This window comes from Globicephala melas, chromosome 15, assembly GCF_963455315.2.
Source record: "Globicephala melas chromosome 15, mGloMel1.2, whole genome shotgun sequence".
Classification (NCBI taxonomy): Eukaryota; Metazoa; Chordata; class Mammalia; order Artiodactyla; family Delphinidae; genus Globicephala; species Globicephala melas.
Window position 1 is genome coordinate 5,097,548 of NC_083328.1, and position 16,668 is coordinate 5,114,215.

Consider the following 16,668-nt stretch of genomic DNA (forward strand, 5'->3'; position numbering starts at 1 on the left):
ATTATATTAGGTGTATATCTAGGAGTAGAATTGTTGGGTCATATGGTGACCCTACGTTTAACATTTTGAGGAACTGTCAGACTATTTTCCAAATCAGTTGTCCATTGGCACCTCATTTCCTAAATTTTTCTTTTACATTTTCAATCAGCCATCTGGTGTCACTGGCTCAGGAAGCTGCAATGTTAAACAGTTGCCACTGGTTGTTTTCAACAAACTGGGGGTAGTGCTGCTTGCACTAAGGGAGTTCTGAATCCTGTCAAATAAAGACAAATCCTGAGAATGATGCCTTTCTAGGGAGCTGCCTGACAGGTCAAATAGTGACAGTTTTCTGGGGATGCAGCTTTCGGGAGAGCTCCAAACATGTTCTGTCCCCTCCAGTAGCTTAGCTAGGCTGTTCATTTTCACAGCTACCATGGTTGTGAGGTTGATGTTTTTCAAGACTACCACGGAGATGGGAGAGAAGAATGTGGCTACAGCAAGTGAAACCACCACAAAGCTCACAGTTTTTACTGAGGTCAGCCATTTTTCTTTAATAAATGCTCCTTGTGATGTTGCAAACCTCTGGCTAATTTCTAGAGTTCTGAAGAAGTTGATTTTGACAATTTTTGCTAGTCTTCTCATTGCTTTCCATTCTGAAAATGCTTCTCCTTATTACTTTTGTATTTAATATAATTTATTTAATTGCAAGTTTATATAAATTAATTTTCAACAATGGCTGTGTCTAACAACTGGCATGCAAAATTCCTGAAGATTTAACAATTGGCTTTTACAAGCTGGTACCAGCTGGCTCCAGTATACCACTGACAGGACCCTCACAGATGCACCCATTTGATCCAGCTCAGCCCTGCAAACATTTAGGGTACTCAGAGATGCATGCTCATCCAGTACTAAACTGAATCCATTTCCCTTGAATCCAGCCCTCAGCCAGAGCTTGCTGGCAGGACAGACAATGCCTGTAGAATCATCCAAGTGATGGCTTGGCATGCAAGAAAAATTGGAAAAGGCCGAGCACAGGTGAGGACAGCTATAGAAACACTGAAAGATATTGCTTCTCATCTTAGGGCTCTAATCCCAAATTGTGCCAAAGGTTGTTTTCTGATTCCTAGAGGAAACTAAACAAAGCAAACAGGTTCTTATTTGCTTTATACATTCTCTAACTGGAAGTCTTCAAGAGAATCACTGGGCAAAGATGTGAGCAGTGAGGTAGGTGGTAGGTTAAAGGTTTCCATTAGACACCGCCCGAGGAATGTGCACCTTAACCCTTGCTCTGTGAAGTGGAAAGGAAAAAAGTTTTTAAAAAAACTTTTCAGCTGGTCGAATAATAACGAAACCTGCTTTGGGATTGTGGTCTGACATGTGGTCGTTGGAGCTCACTTTAATTATGATTAACAGCCACAAGGATTATGAGTCAGGGCTTTGGTTGGGCCAGCACTGCTGCACACAAATCCGGTGACTCCCCACGGGAAACAGTGTGAGCTTTCCCTGGCTTTCTCAAACTCAAAGTCCGGAGCTTCCTGATCCAAGGAGAAGCACAACAGGGTGATTGTGGCTCTTTTCCAGACCTTTGCCTTCTTTCCTTTCCCACACAGAGATCAGCAGACAGCCATATACGCTTTAACCCAGCACTTCCACATTCCAGCTATTTGTTTACTTAGGTGTTTATTGGCTTGCCTTAATCATTCAACAAATATCCCCTGGGCATGGTCCATGTGTCCACACGGGGTTAGCCCCCCACAGAGAGCTGGCATTTGGGATGGACATTTGAGGAGTCCGGAGAATTGGGGAGGCTCCCCCGTGCTGCCCCATCTGATAAGATTCAAAACAGTCCCTCTCATGCACAAACTGGACTCTGGGTGCATTCTCCGGAAGAGGCCAGCATTTTCCCAGCCTCCAGGCTTCTGATCATTGTCACTTCTACCTGGAAAGTATTTTTTTCTCTACCCTTTCTGCAGAAGGATGCTCTCCTCACGTGTTGGCTGAGTCTTGTCACTTGGTGGGAAGAGGCAGGCACCCAGGACCAGGCACCACTGCTTTGGAGAATTCCTACTGGAGCCACCCCCAGAGGACACGTGCACAGTTCCTGTCCTTAGGGAACTTACAGGGACAATAAAATATGGCAGCTGGGAGAGCAGTCTGTCCAGGGCCAGGGAGGGGCACTAGGAGTTGCTACTCATTTCTCCTGAGGTTGGGAGAGGCCTTCTTAGATGACATCATTCTTCAGGTGAGTCTCGACAGTGGAAAGGGAGTGTGCCAGGTGGCCAAGAAAGGACAGGAAGGGAACTCTTGCCAAGAGGAACAGCTTGAGCTCAGGAGCTGAACTAGTGGGTGCGAGGGGAGAGGTATTCTATTCTTGTTGAATTGAAATAAAAAAGCCCAAAGCTCCTTGGTGGCTGATAGGTCAACCTAAGAAGAGTCTAAAACGTCTGTTGCAAGTAAAAAAGGCAGAAGACAAAACAGGCCTATTTTTACACGTTTTGGAATACTGAGAAAAAAATTCAGAATGGATTCTGGATGCTTTTCATTATCTTCTTTATACTTCCCTTTTTAAAAAATTGTAAAATAATTGCTGGCATCACCTGCTGCTCACGCACTTCTTGGTCTGCAGGGGGCGCACCGGCGGCCACCCTCCCTCAGCCAGGGTGACGGGCGGGGCCCCCCAGGCCGGTGTGGAGCTGACGATTGGCGGGGTGGGCTGTCTATCACGGCGTCCCGCCCCCCACCCTACGTCACATGACGCAGCCCATCATGGCGGTGGGAGCGCGGCTGCACTGGCTCGCGGCTCCGCAGAGCTGCTGCCGTTGCTTCTGTTGAGAGGCGGCGGCGGCGGCGCAGGCGGGCGGGCAGGAAGGATGGTGTTTCTGTGGTTGGAGCGGTGGGTGCGGACCAGGATCTGGGCTGAGGTTTGGCCGAAACGACGTGTGCTCAGGAGCAGCCGGCGCGGGTGCCGCTGAGGCAGCGGAGGGAGACAGGACCGACTGACGGACGGACGGACGGAAGGCAACCCGAGAGGCAGTCTCCGGGGCCGCGCCGTGGGCGAGATGCCGGGGCCCCCGCCGTTGCTGCTGCTGCTCCTGGCCGCCGGCAGTGCCGGGGCCGCGCCACTTCCGCAAACAGGTGCAGGTGAGCGGGCCCGAGTCAGGGACGGGGCTGAGGGGACCGGGCTGCGGGGCCGCTGCGACGGGGGTGTCTGGGAAGGAGGCTGCAGGCCCGGTCCGGCCTCGGCGCCGAGGAATCGGAGGGCCTGCCGGGGCGGGAGGCCCGGGGAAACGAGTGATTAGGGAGATTTTGCAGCAGGGACGTGTGTTGGGCGGGGGGGCGGGCTGCCTCTCGAGGGCCGAAGCGGGGGCGAGGCGATGCGGATGGGGCTGGGGAGGACTGCGAGCGGGGCGGCAGCGACCGACCCCTCCCGGGGTAGACTGCAGCACCGGCTCTGGACCTGTTGCCTGAAGGTCCTCAGCCTACATCCCTTGCTGGCAGTTCTGCTTCCTTTTCCAGATGTCACCTGCCTCCTGTGCTTTTCTCACATCTTATAATAAGAACCGTTTCTTAGCCCTAATCATACTTAAATGCAAATGACTTGGAGAGCTGCGCAGAGTTTCCTTCGCTCCCTGTAACTTGTTCTGAAGTTGTAAATTGATTTTAGACGCTGTGCGTTTTATTCAGATTGAATCTCTGGGGATGAGAAGGAAACCACTCTATAAATATCTCTACTTTAGGAAGCCAGTGATTAGAGTAGCAGCCTTTGAATAACTATTGACAAAATGGCCCAAGGGTGATTGAAGTTTCTATTTTAGCTACATCAGTGTGTGATTTTCTTTTTTTCTCCCCGTCGTTTTCGTTTGTGGTTTATTTTCTCAGATAAAACTTCAGTCCAGGAAAGCATCTCAAGTTGGATAATTATTTTTAAGGAAAAAAATAATCTAGGCTAATTTACCATTATCATCTGTTACTTATCTTTGAAATGAGGGGAGACTGAAATTTCATAGAATCATGGAATTTTAGAGATGGGAGAGACCTTAAAGAAAATTTAGTCCAATTTCTTTCATTTTGCAGTTGAAGATAGTGAGGCCCTGGGGGTCAAATGACCTACCCAAGGTGACACAGCTAAATTTTAGGAGGAGTCACAACTTAAACCCAGGTCTTAGATTCCCCTAGCTGGGTGATTTTTCTGCTTTACCACTTCAGGTCTCTTATTAGCTGTTTAGAATACTCTTGAGGTCAAGAGTTATTTTAGAATGATGTTAGTTGGGTGCAGAATGTGGAAGGTACTGTCCCTGGTAAAGACATATTTTTCAAACACATCTACAATGGAAGGTAAATATAATTGTTTCCAGAGACACACCAGGTTATGTCATTGAGTGCCCTTTAGTTGGGTATAAACTGTTATCATTGTACCACGTAGTGTATTGCTAAATTTCTGCCACTGCCTTAGATCAAATATGCGTAAGGTGAGTTCTGTTTTCTGACCTGATAGATAAGAAGAGTGAATATTATGAGGAATGTATAGGCAGCCCAGGTATGAGTCACAGAAAGTACCTGGGAAATTATAAAAGACTGTAGGGAGAAGTGTCGATGTTGATATTGAAACATACTCATAGTGAAATTGAAAATTAGCACTAGAATAGGATAGTGGATAAAGATTGCATATGTGAAAGGGATTCAAGAAGTTTCCAGATGACTTTGCTCTTAATCGAAGTTTTACATATTTTGTAAAACAGATTCTATTTAGGAAACTTTGGAAATGTGGCTGCTTATAAACCTTTTTTTTTTTGGCTGAACCGTGAGGCATGCGGGATCTTAGTTCCCCGACCAGGGATTGAACCCGTGCCCCCTGCAGTGGAAGCTCAGAGTCTTAACCACTGGTCCACCAGGGAAGTCCCTATAAACCTCTTAATGTGTTTAGTCCCTTCTTTTACTATTTCATGGAGGTATGAATCAAAAAATTGAAGTTTCTGTTGGAGTGTTGTATGTAAAACAAAGCAATCAAGAAAATTAATCCACAAATAGAAATATTAAATCTTGGCATTAAAAAAATGTAAAGAACTATTCGGTGACTTGTAGCAGCTTTTGTAGATTTTCCCTCATGTCCTATTGCTTGGAGGGTGTATGGTGAGACGTGTGGCCTATGGATGACAAATACCTACTACGGTTAAATTACGTGGAAAAGATGCACAATCACACATAGATTTGGGAGTTTTTATTTCCATTCAGAAGGGATTGTTAATCCTGGTAACGGGGGTAGATTCTTGACCAAGAAGAGTAAAGAAACCTTTGAGCTAATCCTGATAAGTGAGTTCGCTGGTTAAGAAAGAGGAACCCCTCTGGAACATACATAGTAGATAAAAGAGCAGTTAAACATTGAAAACAACTATCAAGCTTTTGATTATCTGGGGGCCTGTACTCCTTACAAAGGGAGAGCTGGCCATTTTCAAATTCAGAGTAGATCCATTGTATATGGTCTTTGCCTCCTTGGCCTTATTCTGCTTAAAGTTCAAACTGGTTAATACTGCCTTGGAGAAAGCATGGCTTATCAACAGTAGGTTGGAAAAAATACTTGAATTGTATCCTTTGCCAGCCTGTTTGCATGGGGAAATGAGACAGTTAACTGAAATTCAGCATTTAAATCGAAGTTCATTTATCCCACGTTTCTTTGTCATCCAGAATCATTTCTAGGTTCTAAAGTTGAAAAAAGGTATTTACCCATTCAGTCATAGTAAGCTTTGTAAATATGTGGATTGCCTTTGCCCATCAGGCAAGAAGGCATTTCTAGGTTGAATTTGGGGGGGAGAATCTCTTTATCACTCTGAGAGTCCCTTATGTCCTCCCTGGTGGGGGGGGCTTTCCTGAGAATCTGTATTTCTGCAAAGGCCCTTATTATATAGACTGAGATCCCGGTCCTCACTTAAGAAGCTTACGTGAAGGCAGGAAGTCCACTGTTTCACACACAGTTCAGTTACCAAACTAAGATTACAGTTAAATTCTTTTTCTCCAGATCATAGTTATCAGACCTTTCTTCTCGGCAAATATTTATGTGCCTTTTGTAAGATTCTCAGAATTCACATCATAGAGAAAGATGTTGTATGCGTGAAGGCATTCCTCTAAGTCCACAACTTGTTATTAATATTAGGATAGTGGTGAGACAAGGAAACTCACTTCTATTGTTCTGTGGCATATTAGGTCACAGAGTACAGAGGAAGCTTTTAGCAGTTCCAGATAAAGGACCTCACGGAAGTCTGTGAAGCCGGTGGGACTCAGCTACTGATTAAACAGCAGCTTGTGAAACCGGGGCTTTTGTTTTAGATTAAGCAAACAGGCTTGTATCTTGAAAAAGATTTCTGAAGTAAAGGAAGTGCTTTCTAAAGTGTGAATTTTTGTGTTTATTTTAACAGCTTCTGAGAGCTTTCCATGCAAATTCTTGTCAGGATATATGGCTCTAAGGCTTGAGATCTGATTTAGACTGGGAATGCTGTTAATTGCTTTCAGTAGGTGATATTTTGGGGTTAACTAAATATGTCCATTTGCATAGTAATAGGAAGTCTGTCCAGCAACTTGGTAGCTGATCAGCATCGAAGTTATCAGATCTCTACAGTTTTGCTGATATCGAGGTGCAGATGTGCTGACTGTTCATGCAATTCTCTTGAAATTTAGAGCCCTTGGGCCCTCTGTGCTCCTGTGGGCTGTGTCACTTAGAACAGCTGTACATATAATGAAAAACACTTCGTAATGTAAATGTCATATAGGGGATAGCCAGGGTTCTGAAACTGTTAAACAGACTGGTCCTCAAAAAAGTCCTTGTAGGTGGACATATAAAAAGAATCCACCTTTTCAGCTCAGTTGAGAGTAAAATTCATGAACCAGTCACAGGAGGAGCAGGCGTTGTGGCCAGAGCTTGGACTTTGGAGTTAGTCTGGGTGTGAGGCCTTCCTCTGCCACTTTAAAGCTTTTAAGACCTTGCCCAGTCACTTGACCTCTCCAAGCTTCTTAGAATTCAACTATTAAAAAAGGATGATGATAATATTTACCTAAGGGGTTGCTGTCACGTGATAGCCATGCCTGCTACAGGTTTGGCCCTTGGCAACATAGATTCCTTCATTGCTTCAGATTTCTTTGTAAATTTGGTGGGTTATCCTAGAATTGACTAATGGTGGGTGGTATGGCTTCAAAGAAGGAAGTCACCGTGGTAGCTGCGTATCATGGAATGCCTAGAACTTATGGATGTAAGAAAATCTTTGTTTCTCAAAATAGCAAATTATATGATGGGTGAAGATCCTTGAGAGAGAAATCTGGCTTATTGAAGTATGATGTATAAGCTGGTAGTGTTACTTCTTTTTTTGCGGTACGTGGGCCTCTCACTGTTGTGGCCTCTCTCCGGACGCGCAGGCTCAGTGGCCATGGCTCACGGGCCCATGGCTCACGGGCCCAGCCGCTCCGCAGCATGTGGGATCTTCCCGGACCAGGGCACGAACCCGTGTCCCCTGCATCGGCAGGCGGACTCTCAACCACTGCGCCACCAGGGAAGCCCTACTTCTTGAAATTCATAGTCTTGGGGAATTATGCTAGAAAATTTTAAGATGATCTGGATTAGTCTGCTTTTATATAATAAACATGTTTTTGAACATCGAGATGACTAAAACTCTTGCATGTGAACAATTGCTGGTTTTAATTTACTTAAAGGAACCACGGGCAATCTAAGTTTGGTTGATCCCAAACAAAATTGTGTACTCGCAGAAAGCGTCCCTGAAGGGAGCCCGTTCACCCAGACTGTGGTAGGACCAGCACAGTGCTGAGGCTTCCCCTTAGAAAATGTCATTTGGAGAGATGAATGTGGCAGACTTGCTTTCTCTCTCTCTCTCTTTTAAAATTACGTATTTTTGCAATCCTCTAGCGTTGCTTCACTCTTTGAAATTTTTATTTATTACTCAGACACGAGGAAAGGAAAAGCTGGACAAACGTTCCTGGTCTAAAACAAACTACTGTATCTGGGGTGGTTTTTAGATTCGAATTCCTGCTTTTCTGTGAATCCTCATATGAAGACACTGTAAGAAAGCTGAGGAGATGTGGCAAAACCTGTGTCAGAGCAAAATGTTGGAGTGAAGTATTTTTAAGTTGTAGTAAATGACCGATTTGGAACCATGCCTTGGCATTACAGTTATTTGCCACAAAGAACAGGCATATCAGAAAAATAACCTCAATATTTCAAAAGAAGGTTTTGTGCAAAGGTTAGCCCAGTGCAGAGATTCCAGATTTCATTGGACTTTATTGTGATTCAAGTGGGCAACATGAGAACAGCTGAAGCCGAATGTCGCAACGCAGGTGCCTGAGACACAACACGGTGAGCGCCTTTACTCCTCTGAAAGCCTCTGCCCACCCCCCCACCCCCCCCCCGCCCTCCACCCTGACTTCAGAAGAGCGCTTTGTACTCTTCTGCTTTCCTGGAGCTTCAGAGGGGTAAACCTAGCATTTTATTTTTAACAGCATGGCAGATTTTGCATTTTACTATATTATATGTTTGTTTTAAAAGGCTTAAATTCCCATTACCTCAAACAGATGTGCCACGACCCGGTGCTGTGGTGCAGCTGGGGTAGCTCTGGGCACCCGGCATCTGACCCCAGTTTGCGAAGCTTTGGGCAGGGAGGTCGTGGCAACTGAGTTTCTGCTGTCCCAGCCTCCGCTCTCCCCCTCTCATGGCACTTTCTTAACAGCTAAATTGATCTGCTCATGGTTTGCAAAATATCCTGTGCAGAGTTCCATCTTCCAGCGCTTCATATTCTGTGTGCAGTTGCCTGACTCTTCCCTTTGTATCTTTTAAGTGCTGTCATCTCTTTCTTTGTCTTTTTTTTTTAACCTCTTTGCAGCCTCAGTTTCCCTACTGAGACCTTTCTCCTTGCCCAGGCTTGGCGATTGCCACCCCTGATGAACTCTTAGAGTGTTTCCTTGTGGGACAAGACGTTTCAGGGGATGTAGCATGAAAACGTGGGAATTTTCTAATTTATTTTCGTTTCGCCCTTAAAAATTTTTGACTTATGTGACTTTTGAGGGATAGAGTGTATTGGTACACTAATGCATTTGTATGACTTGTAAATAAATTTACATGAAATGGAAGGACTACGAAGAAAATTTACTGGTGGGTTGCGTCATCAAAAAAGGTTTGCGTTTGTTGTACTGGCCTACCACTTGCACTTAGCAAATACCACCTGTTTTTTTAAGTCCTGTCTCTTCACCTGGATTGTAAGCTCTGTGTCTCATCGCCTCAGTATTTCTCGTGTTTGCGTGGTTTTGAAGTTTGTGGGTGATGCTGAAGTATGAGAGAGATGGTACTGGAGAACTGACTTCACCAGACCAGCACTCCAGAGCGTGCGTGTGTTAAAAGGAGGGGGTGTCAGCTTAGACCCTGTCATTGTCCTGCGAACTTCATCCAGCCCCAGTCCTTCACCTGGAATGAGGCCATGGATGGTTGTTTTATTTTTAGCCATAAACTTTTTCTTTTAGAACAAATGTAGATTTACAGGAAAGTTGCAAAGATGGTACAAAGAGCTCCTGTGTATCCTTTGCCCAGTTTTCCCTTTTGACGTTGGTAACAACAAGTAGCCGGTACTCATACATTGTAACCAGCGTGCAGACTTCACTCGCATTGCTTCAGTATTTCCCTGGTGTCCTTTTTCCGATTCAGGATCCCACAGTGTGTCTGGTTGACATGGCTCCTTGGGCCCCTCCAGTCTGTTCCCTGTTTTTGATGATCCTGACATCTTGAGGAGTCCTGGTCAGGAGTTTTGTAGAATATCCCTCTGCAAAAGGGATGCATGTTTGATGTTTTTCTAGCTATTAGGCTGGGATTCTGTGTTTTGGGGAGGAAGACCACAGAGTTGAAGTGCCGTTCTCATCACATCACGTCAAGGGTGCGTGCTTTCAAGACTCCTAGTCCCTTGATCCCCTGGCCGAGGTGCTGTGTGTCAGCTTTCTCCACTGTCAGGTTACCCTTTCCTCCCTTCTCCGCGCTGCGCGTATGCACAGCCCGCACTTCGTGGTGATGAGTTCCGTGCCACCTCCTTGAGGTAGAAATTACCTGGGTTTCTGTACAGGGTATTTAACTATTCTTCCCCATTTATTTCCTTATTCAGTTATTTATATCAGTATGGACACATGGATATTGATTTTACACTTTGGGTTATAATTCAATACTGTTACTTATTTTGCTGCTTAAATTGGCCCCTGGGAGCCCTTTCAGTTGGCTCCTGTGTCCTATAGACATATGTCCATCTTTCTTTTTTTTTTTAAGCGCTTCCTTGTTTTCTGGCGCTGTAAGCTCACCTTGTATATTCCCTGCTCCGGCCCTAGGATCAGCCATGTCTCACGCAGCTCCCTTTATTGGAGAGCGATATTAGAAACCAACGTCTGGGCACTGGATTTGCGTGCTGCTACTGGCACATTTATAATAGGGTTTTTCTTTTTTGTTTGTTTTTATTTTAACATCTTTATTGGAGTGTAATTGCTTTAAAATGGTGTGTTAGTTTCTGCTTTATAACAAAGTGAATCAGCTATACATATACATATATCCCCATATCTCCTCCCTCTTGCATCTCCCTCCCGCCCCTCTAGGTGGTTCCAAAGCACGGAGCTGATCTCCCTGTGCTATGCGGCTGCTTCCCACTAGCTATCTGTTTTACATTTGGCAGTGTATATATGTCCACGCTACTCTCTCACTTCGTCCCAGCTTACGCTTCCCACTCCCCATGTCCTCAAGTCCATTCTCTACATCTGTGTCTTTATTGCTGTCCTGCTCCTAGGTTCTTCAGAGCCACTTTTTTTTTTTTTTTTAGATTCCATATGTATGTGTTAGTATACGGTATTTGTTTTTCTCTTTCTGACTTACTTCACTCTGTATGACAGACTCTAGGTCCATCCACCTCACTACAAATAACTCAATTTCGTTTCTTTTTTTGTCTGAGTAATATTCCATTGTATATATGTGCCACATCTTCTTTATCCATTCATCTGTCGATGGACATTTAGGTTGCTTCCATGTCCTGGCTATTGTAAATAGTGCTGCAATGATCATTGTGGTACATGACTCTTTTTGAATTATAGTTTTCTCAGGGTATGTGCCCAGTAGTGGGATTGCTGTGTTGTATGGTAGTTCTATTTTTAGTTCTTTAAGGAACCTCCATACTGTTCTCCATAATGGCTATATCAATTTACATTCCCACCAGCAATGCAAGAGGGTTCCCTTTTCTCCACACCCTCTCCAGCATTTATTGTTTGTAGATTTTTTGATGATGGCCATTCTGAGTGGTGTGAGGTGATACCTCACTGTAGTTTTGATTTGCCTTTCTCTAATGATTAGTGTCGCTGAGCATCCTTTCATGTGTTTGTTGGCAGTCTGTATATCTTCTTTGGAGAAATGTCTATTTAGGTCTTCTGTCCATTTTTGGATTGGGTTGTTTGTATTTTTGATATTGAACTGCATGAGCTGCTTGTAAATTTTGGAGATTAATTCTTTGTCAGTTGCTTCCTTTGCAAATATTTTCTCCCATTTTGAGGGTTGTCTTTTCGTCTTATGTTTTCCTTTGCTGTGCAAAAGCTTTTAAGTTTCATTAGGTCCCGTATTATAGGGGTTTGATCCTCTGCTTCCTGTATCTAATCCTAGGTGTTGGGAAAAGAGAGAGAGTCAGTGAGAGATTTTGGAGGGACAAAAGGCCTCTAAGAGACAGATGACTTGGACGGATCCTGTGCACGTTTGACCCTGTCACTTGACCACCTTTTAACCGCCTATTAATACCATCGTAAATACTACACATCCCACACTTGTGGTATAGTGGTATTGGCAAAATGTTATTTTTATTTTCAGAGCAATGGATATTTGAAAGATTTTATTGACTCTCTCCAAGAGCAGCCTAATCTCTAAGAATAGGAGGGAAACCTTGTAAGCTTAAGGATCTACTTAGAGAGAATTATTTTAGGGGGCCTTTCAGCTTTGGAAATTGTTGAAAGGGATCATAGGCAACTCCTTTAATTGGTGAAAGTTCAGATAAAACGTCCAGTGGCAAGTCTCTTGGAAAGTACAGGGGGCTGTAGACTTGCTGTGATTTTTTTACAGAGCTTTTTGTTTCTTTTCATTTTTTATTGTGGAAAATTTCAAACATACACAAAAGTAGAATAATTAATATAATGAACCCTCATGTGCCTGTCACCCAGCATCAGCAATTTTGAATTTATGGTGAATCTTGTTCACGTGTACCTTTCCCACTGGCCCAGTGGCCCCCACTGTTTTGATATAAATCCCAGCCACGGTATCAAGTTCAGCTGAAATTGTTTCAGGAAAAAGTAAAGATGTTTTTATAAAACAGGATTATTTGCATCAAGATCACCCAGGTACTTGTAGAAATGCAGGTTTGGGGGCCCCCAAACAAACCAGCTCAGTTGGAATTCTGGATGTTGGCCCAGAAATCTGCATTTGTAGTACTTTTCAGGCGATTTCTCCAATCCCGAGACACAAAATATTTTATCTTCTACTAGAGACAAAATAATATCAGTTATTTAATAGAAATCTGTTGACTTGTGGAGCTAGTGAGACTCAAGGAAGGAAGAACAATTTAAAATTAAAAGATTAATGTCAACACCTAAAATCTGAAGTGCTCTCTGCTTCTGACCTCCATACATGAGTATCATTCTGAAGAAACCTCCTGTGCAAAGTATGTGTGCTATAACCACAAAGGAATTTAAACAGGGTAGAACACACTTACAGCACTTAACCGCTCCAAAGACCTTTCCTTTCGTTCATTTTTTTTTTTTTGGTAACTTTAGCCCCTTCTCTGGGAGTCAGTATGAATAATAACCTCTTTACATTTTATAAATCTCCTGTATAAATAATCAGTAAAAAAGAATTGTGAGCTGGTAGCCTGACAGTCAGATGCCAGTACTGTGAGCTGTGAACCTCATGGTGTAGATGTTCCTGCCCTGGCCTGCCAGGGTTCTGCCCACTGCAGCTCAGACCAGCAAGGAAACTAAGCTTGAGCAGGTATAACTCATGACATTCTTAGTTCTCCAGGTGACAGATGTGCATGCTTTGTGAGAGTCCCTGATTCTTGACCTGTACAAGAACTTGCGGGGTTAGTTTTTTCCAGTATAATAATACCATGTTGTTAACATTTTGCTATAAAAAAGTTTGTTTTTCTACACTGGTTTATTTTGGAATAGCCTCGGGTTTGTAGCCCATTTTGTATTTTTCAACAGGTACTTTTTTTAAAGCTAGTTGACGTAATTTGATGTATTTTCTGTGGGTGTATTGATGTGTACAAAATATTTTTATGACGAGCTAAAGAAAGCAAACTATCTCTCTCTAAAACTGCTACAGAATGATGATTGTATAATCAGTTGGGTTTGATTAAGAACGTCATAGGCCCGGGACTTCCCTGGTGGCGCAGTGGTTAAGGATCCGCCTGTCAATGCAGGGAACACGGGTTTGAGCCCTGGTCCAGGAAGCTCCCACATGCTGCGGAGCAACTAAGCCCGTGCGCCACAGCTACTGAGCCTGTGCTCTAGAGCCCGCGAACCACAACTACTGAGCCCGCATGCCACAACTACTGAAGCCCTCGCACCTAGAGCCCGTGTTCTGCAACAAGAGAAGCCACCGCAATGAGAAGTCCGTGCACTGCAATGAAGAGTAGCCCCTAGTCGCTGCAACTAGAGAAAGCCCGCGCGCAGCACTGAAGACCCAATGCAGCCAAAAATAAATAAATAAATAAATGAATAAAAAGAACATCATAGGCCCACACACTAGTACAGATAATTCTGGACTCTGTTTTCGTTTTTTGTTGGGTTTTTTTGGCAATACATATGCTTTGCATAGGAGAAAAGAATTTCATTCTAAGAATCTAGGATAGTGATTTTTGAGAGAGAAGTTGCTCTTATCCTAAAGTGAAACCACTAGAATTTAATTTTTATTTATTTTTTTTTTTTAATTTTTTAAAATTTATTTGGCTGTGTCAGGTCTTAGTTGCAGCACGCGGGATCTTTGTTGCAGCACGCGGGATCTTTGTTGCAGCACATGGGATCTTTCGTTGCAGTGCACCGGCTTCTCTAGTTGTAGTGCACGGGCTTCTCTCTAGTTGTGGTGTGTAAGCTCCAGAGCGCGTGAGCCCAGTAGTTGTGGCACATGGGCTCTCTAGTTGTGGTGCACAGGCTTAGTTGCCCCACGGCATGTGGGATCTTAGTTCCCCGCCAGGGATCGAGTCTGCGTCACCTGCATTGGAAGGCAGATTTTTAACCACTGGACCACCAGGAAAGTCCAGAATTTAATTTTTAAAAGCTCGTGGTTTTTTTTTTTCCCTCCTTGAGGTCCATGTTCAAAGTCCATCCTGAAAGTGTCTTTTTCCCCTTTTTGCTACACTGAACAGGAGGCTTGAGTTTGATGTGATATAACTGCAGCCTTTAATTATGGCAGGTAAATCTCTAAGACATTTTGGACTTAGAAGACAGAGGAGGATGAGTTTGCAGTCATTTTGCACATTTAAAATATCTACTCTAACCAACCAGTAATTGTAAAATTCTGTAGTTTCAGCTTATTGCAAAACCGAAGGTTGTGATCTACTGGTTACCTCTCAGATTAGCCTCTGAATTTAAGTTTAGCGTGTTTTTCACGCTGCAGATTCTTCCTCAGAACCCTCAATAAATTCAACCTGCGCTCCTTTCAGAAGGAAACAAAAATCCCTCTTCCTGGTGCTACCTGGCAGTGTGCCTCCCTAGAGTGGTTCTGTGTCAGCAGCAAGTGTTACTTTCCAAGGATGCAGGCTGTAGCTTCCAGGCGCAGAGCCCCACTTGACTCTGACTTCAGACTGTTATTAAAATGCAACACCCGGACACTGATTGCAGGTGAGGCACTGAAAAATAACAAACTTACCAAAATAGTCCCCTGGGAACACTCCACCAGAGGCCTGATGCGCAGTGCAATCTAGAAGTCTGTAATTTAACTTCGTTTGCTTTAAAAAAAAAATTTCAATAAAAGATCTGATTACCAATTTTCACTGTAGAGGCACTTGGAGAACTCATGCAGTTTTGGAATTATAATCCTTTTGTATAGAATTTTAGAGCTGAAATGCCAGTTTACAGGTGAGGGAACTGAGGCCCAGAGATGTGAAGCAGTAAATTCAATCCCGTACAGCCTGTCAGAGGCTGACTTCATTCTGGGTTGAGGTGATCTGACATCCAGTCCACCCTGTTCTCCGGTTCACTGCCTCGTACTTTCAGGAAAACTCTTATTAGTGTGATGCACACGCATAGACTGATTCCAGTTATTTTTCCTTTGAATATTTATTTCTATTTATTATCTGAAAGTCCTGAGTGAAATTTAAAAATATTTATGATATACTTGATTCTTGAAGTACTATAGATAATTCCTTATTGAATTAGGAAACGTGCTAACTTCCATAATTAGGCTCACAAAACCACATTCATATTTAATTTTTTTTAATTTGTAAGAACAACAACTTCCACCTATGAAGTGATTTGCACTGTTTAATTAAAGGTGATTTAAAAATATTTCTGACTTGAAAGAAATGTAATCGTACACTTGTAAACATTCGCTTGTGAACATGAAAAATACTTAAACACTGTGATTAAATAAATGCTTTTGTGGAGGTGTGGACCACGTCTAGAGTCTGCTGGAGGCTGTGGATCCCAAGAAGAGTGCTCGTGAGCAGATAGTTTGTGTGTACTTGGAAGAGTCACAGGCAGGTGTCAAGAAATGTAGACACGTCATTTTCCTCCTTGTGCTCTCAGCTCCTTTTTTTTTTTTTTTTTTTTTGTGGTACGCGGGCCTCTCACTGTTGTGGCCTGCGGAGTGCAGGCTCAGCGGCCATGGCTCACGGGCCCAGCCGCTCCGCAGCATGTGGGATCTTCCTGGACCGGGGCACGAACCCGTGTCCCCTGCGTTGGCAGGCGGACTCTCAACCACTGCGCCACCAGGGAAGCCCTCTCTCAGCTCTTTAAGACCACCTCCTTGATTGATGCCCTTGATCCCATCCTGCCTCATCTGTTGCTTCCCTCCAGGGCTCAGTCAGCAGCAGCAGTAGCTTCCATATTTTCTCCTGGACCCTCTCTCTCAGTTCACATATAAAAGATGACAATTTAATGTATGTATTTTCCCACATAGCTTTATTCTACTTTTGAATAACTTTATTAGTGTAAGTTCTCGGGAGTAGTTAAAAAAAAAAAGTGAACCATTCTTATGTTTCTTTTGCTACTAATCACCATATTTCTTTCCAAGACACTTTTTTTTTTACATCTTTATTGGAGTATAATTGCTTTACAATGGTGTGTTAGTTTCTGCTTTATAGCAAAGTGAATCAGTTATATATATACATATGTTCCCATATCTCTTCCCTCTTGCATCTCCCTCCCTCCCACCCTTCCTATCCCACCCCTCTAGGTGGTCACAAAGCACTGAGCTGATCTCCCTGTGCTATGTGGCTGCTTCCCACTAGCTATCTATTTTACGTTTGGTAGTGTATATATGCCCATGCCACTCTTTTGCTTTGTCACAGCTTACCCTTCCCCCTCCCCGTATCCTCAAGTCCATTCTCTAGTAGGTCTGTGTCTTTATTCCTGTCTTAACCCTAGGTTCTTCATGACATTTTTTTTTTCTTAAATTCCATATATATGTGTTAGCATACG

At 43.6% G+C, this 16,668-nt stretch overlaps 1 protein-coding gene across 4 annotated transcripts in view; it reads left to right on the forward strand.

The window, feature by feature from the left end:
- The window catches only part of LMTK2 (lemur tyrosine kinase 2), a 174,792-nt gene that overhangs the window by 90,640 nt on the left and 67,484 nt on the right, over positions 1 to 16,668 (forward strand). The window contains exon 1 of one of the 4 annotated variants that reach the window (XM_030846115.2): positions 2,737 to 3,120. The exons of 2 other annotated variants lie outside the window; for them this stretch is intronic. In XM_030846115.2, the coding sequence (XP_030701975.2) occupies positions 3,039 to 3,120 (82 nt within the window). In that variant the 5' untranslated portion in view covers positions 2,737 to 3,038. Of the gene's footprint in view, positions 1 to 2,736; positions 3,121 to 16,668 lie in introns of those variants that run through there. One more of the 4 variants, XM_030846116.2, reaches the window with a different exon arrangement.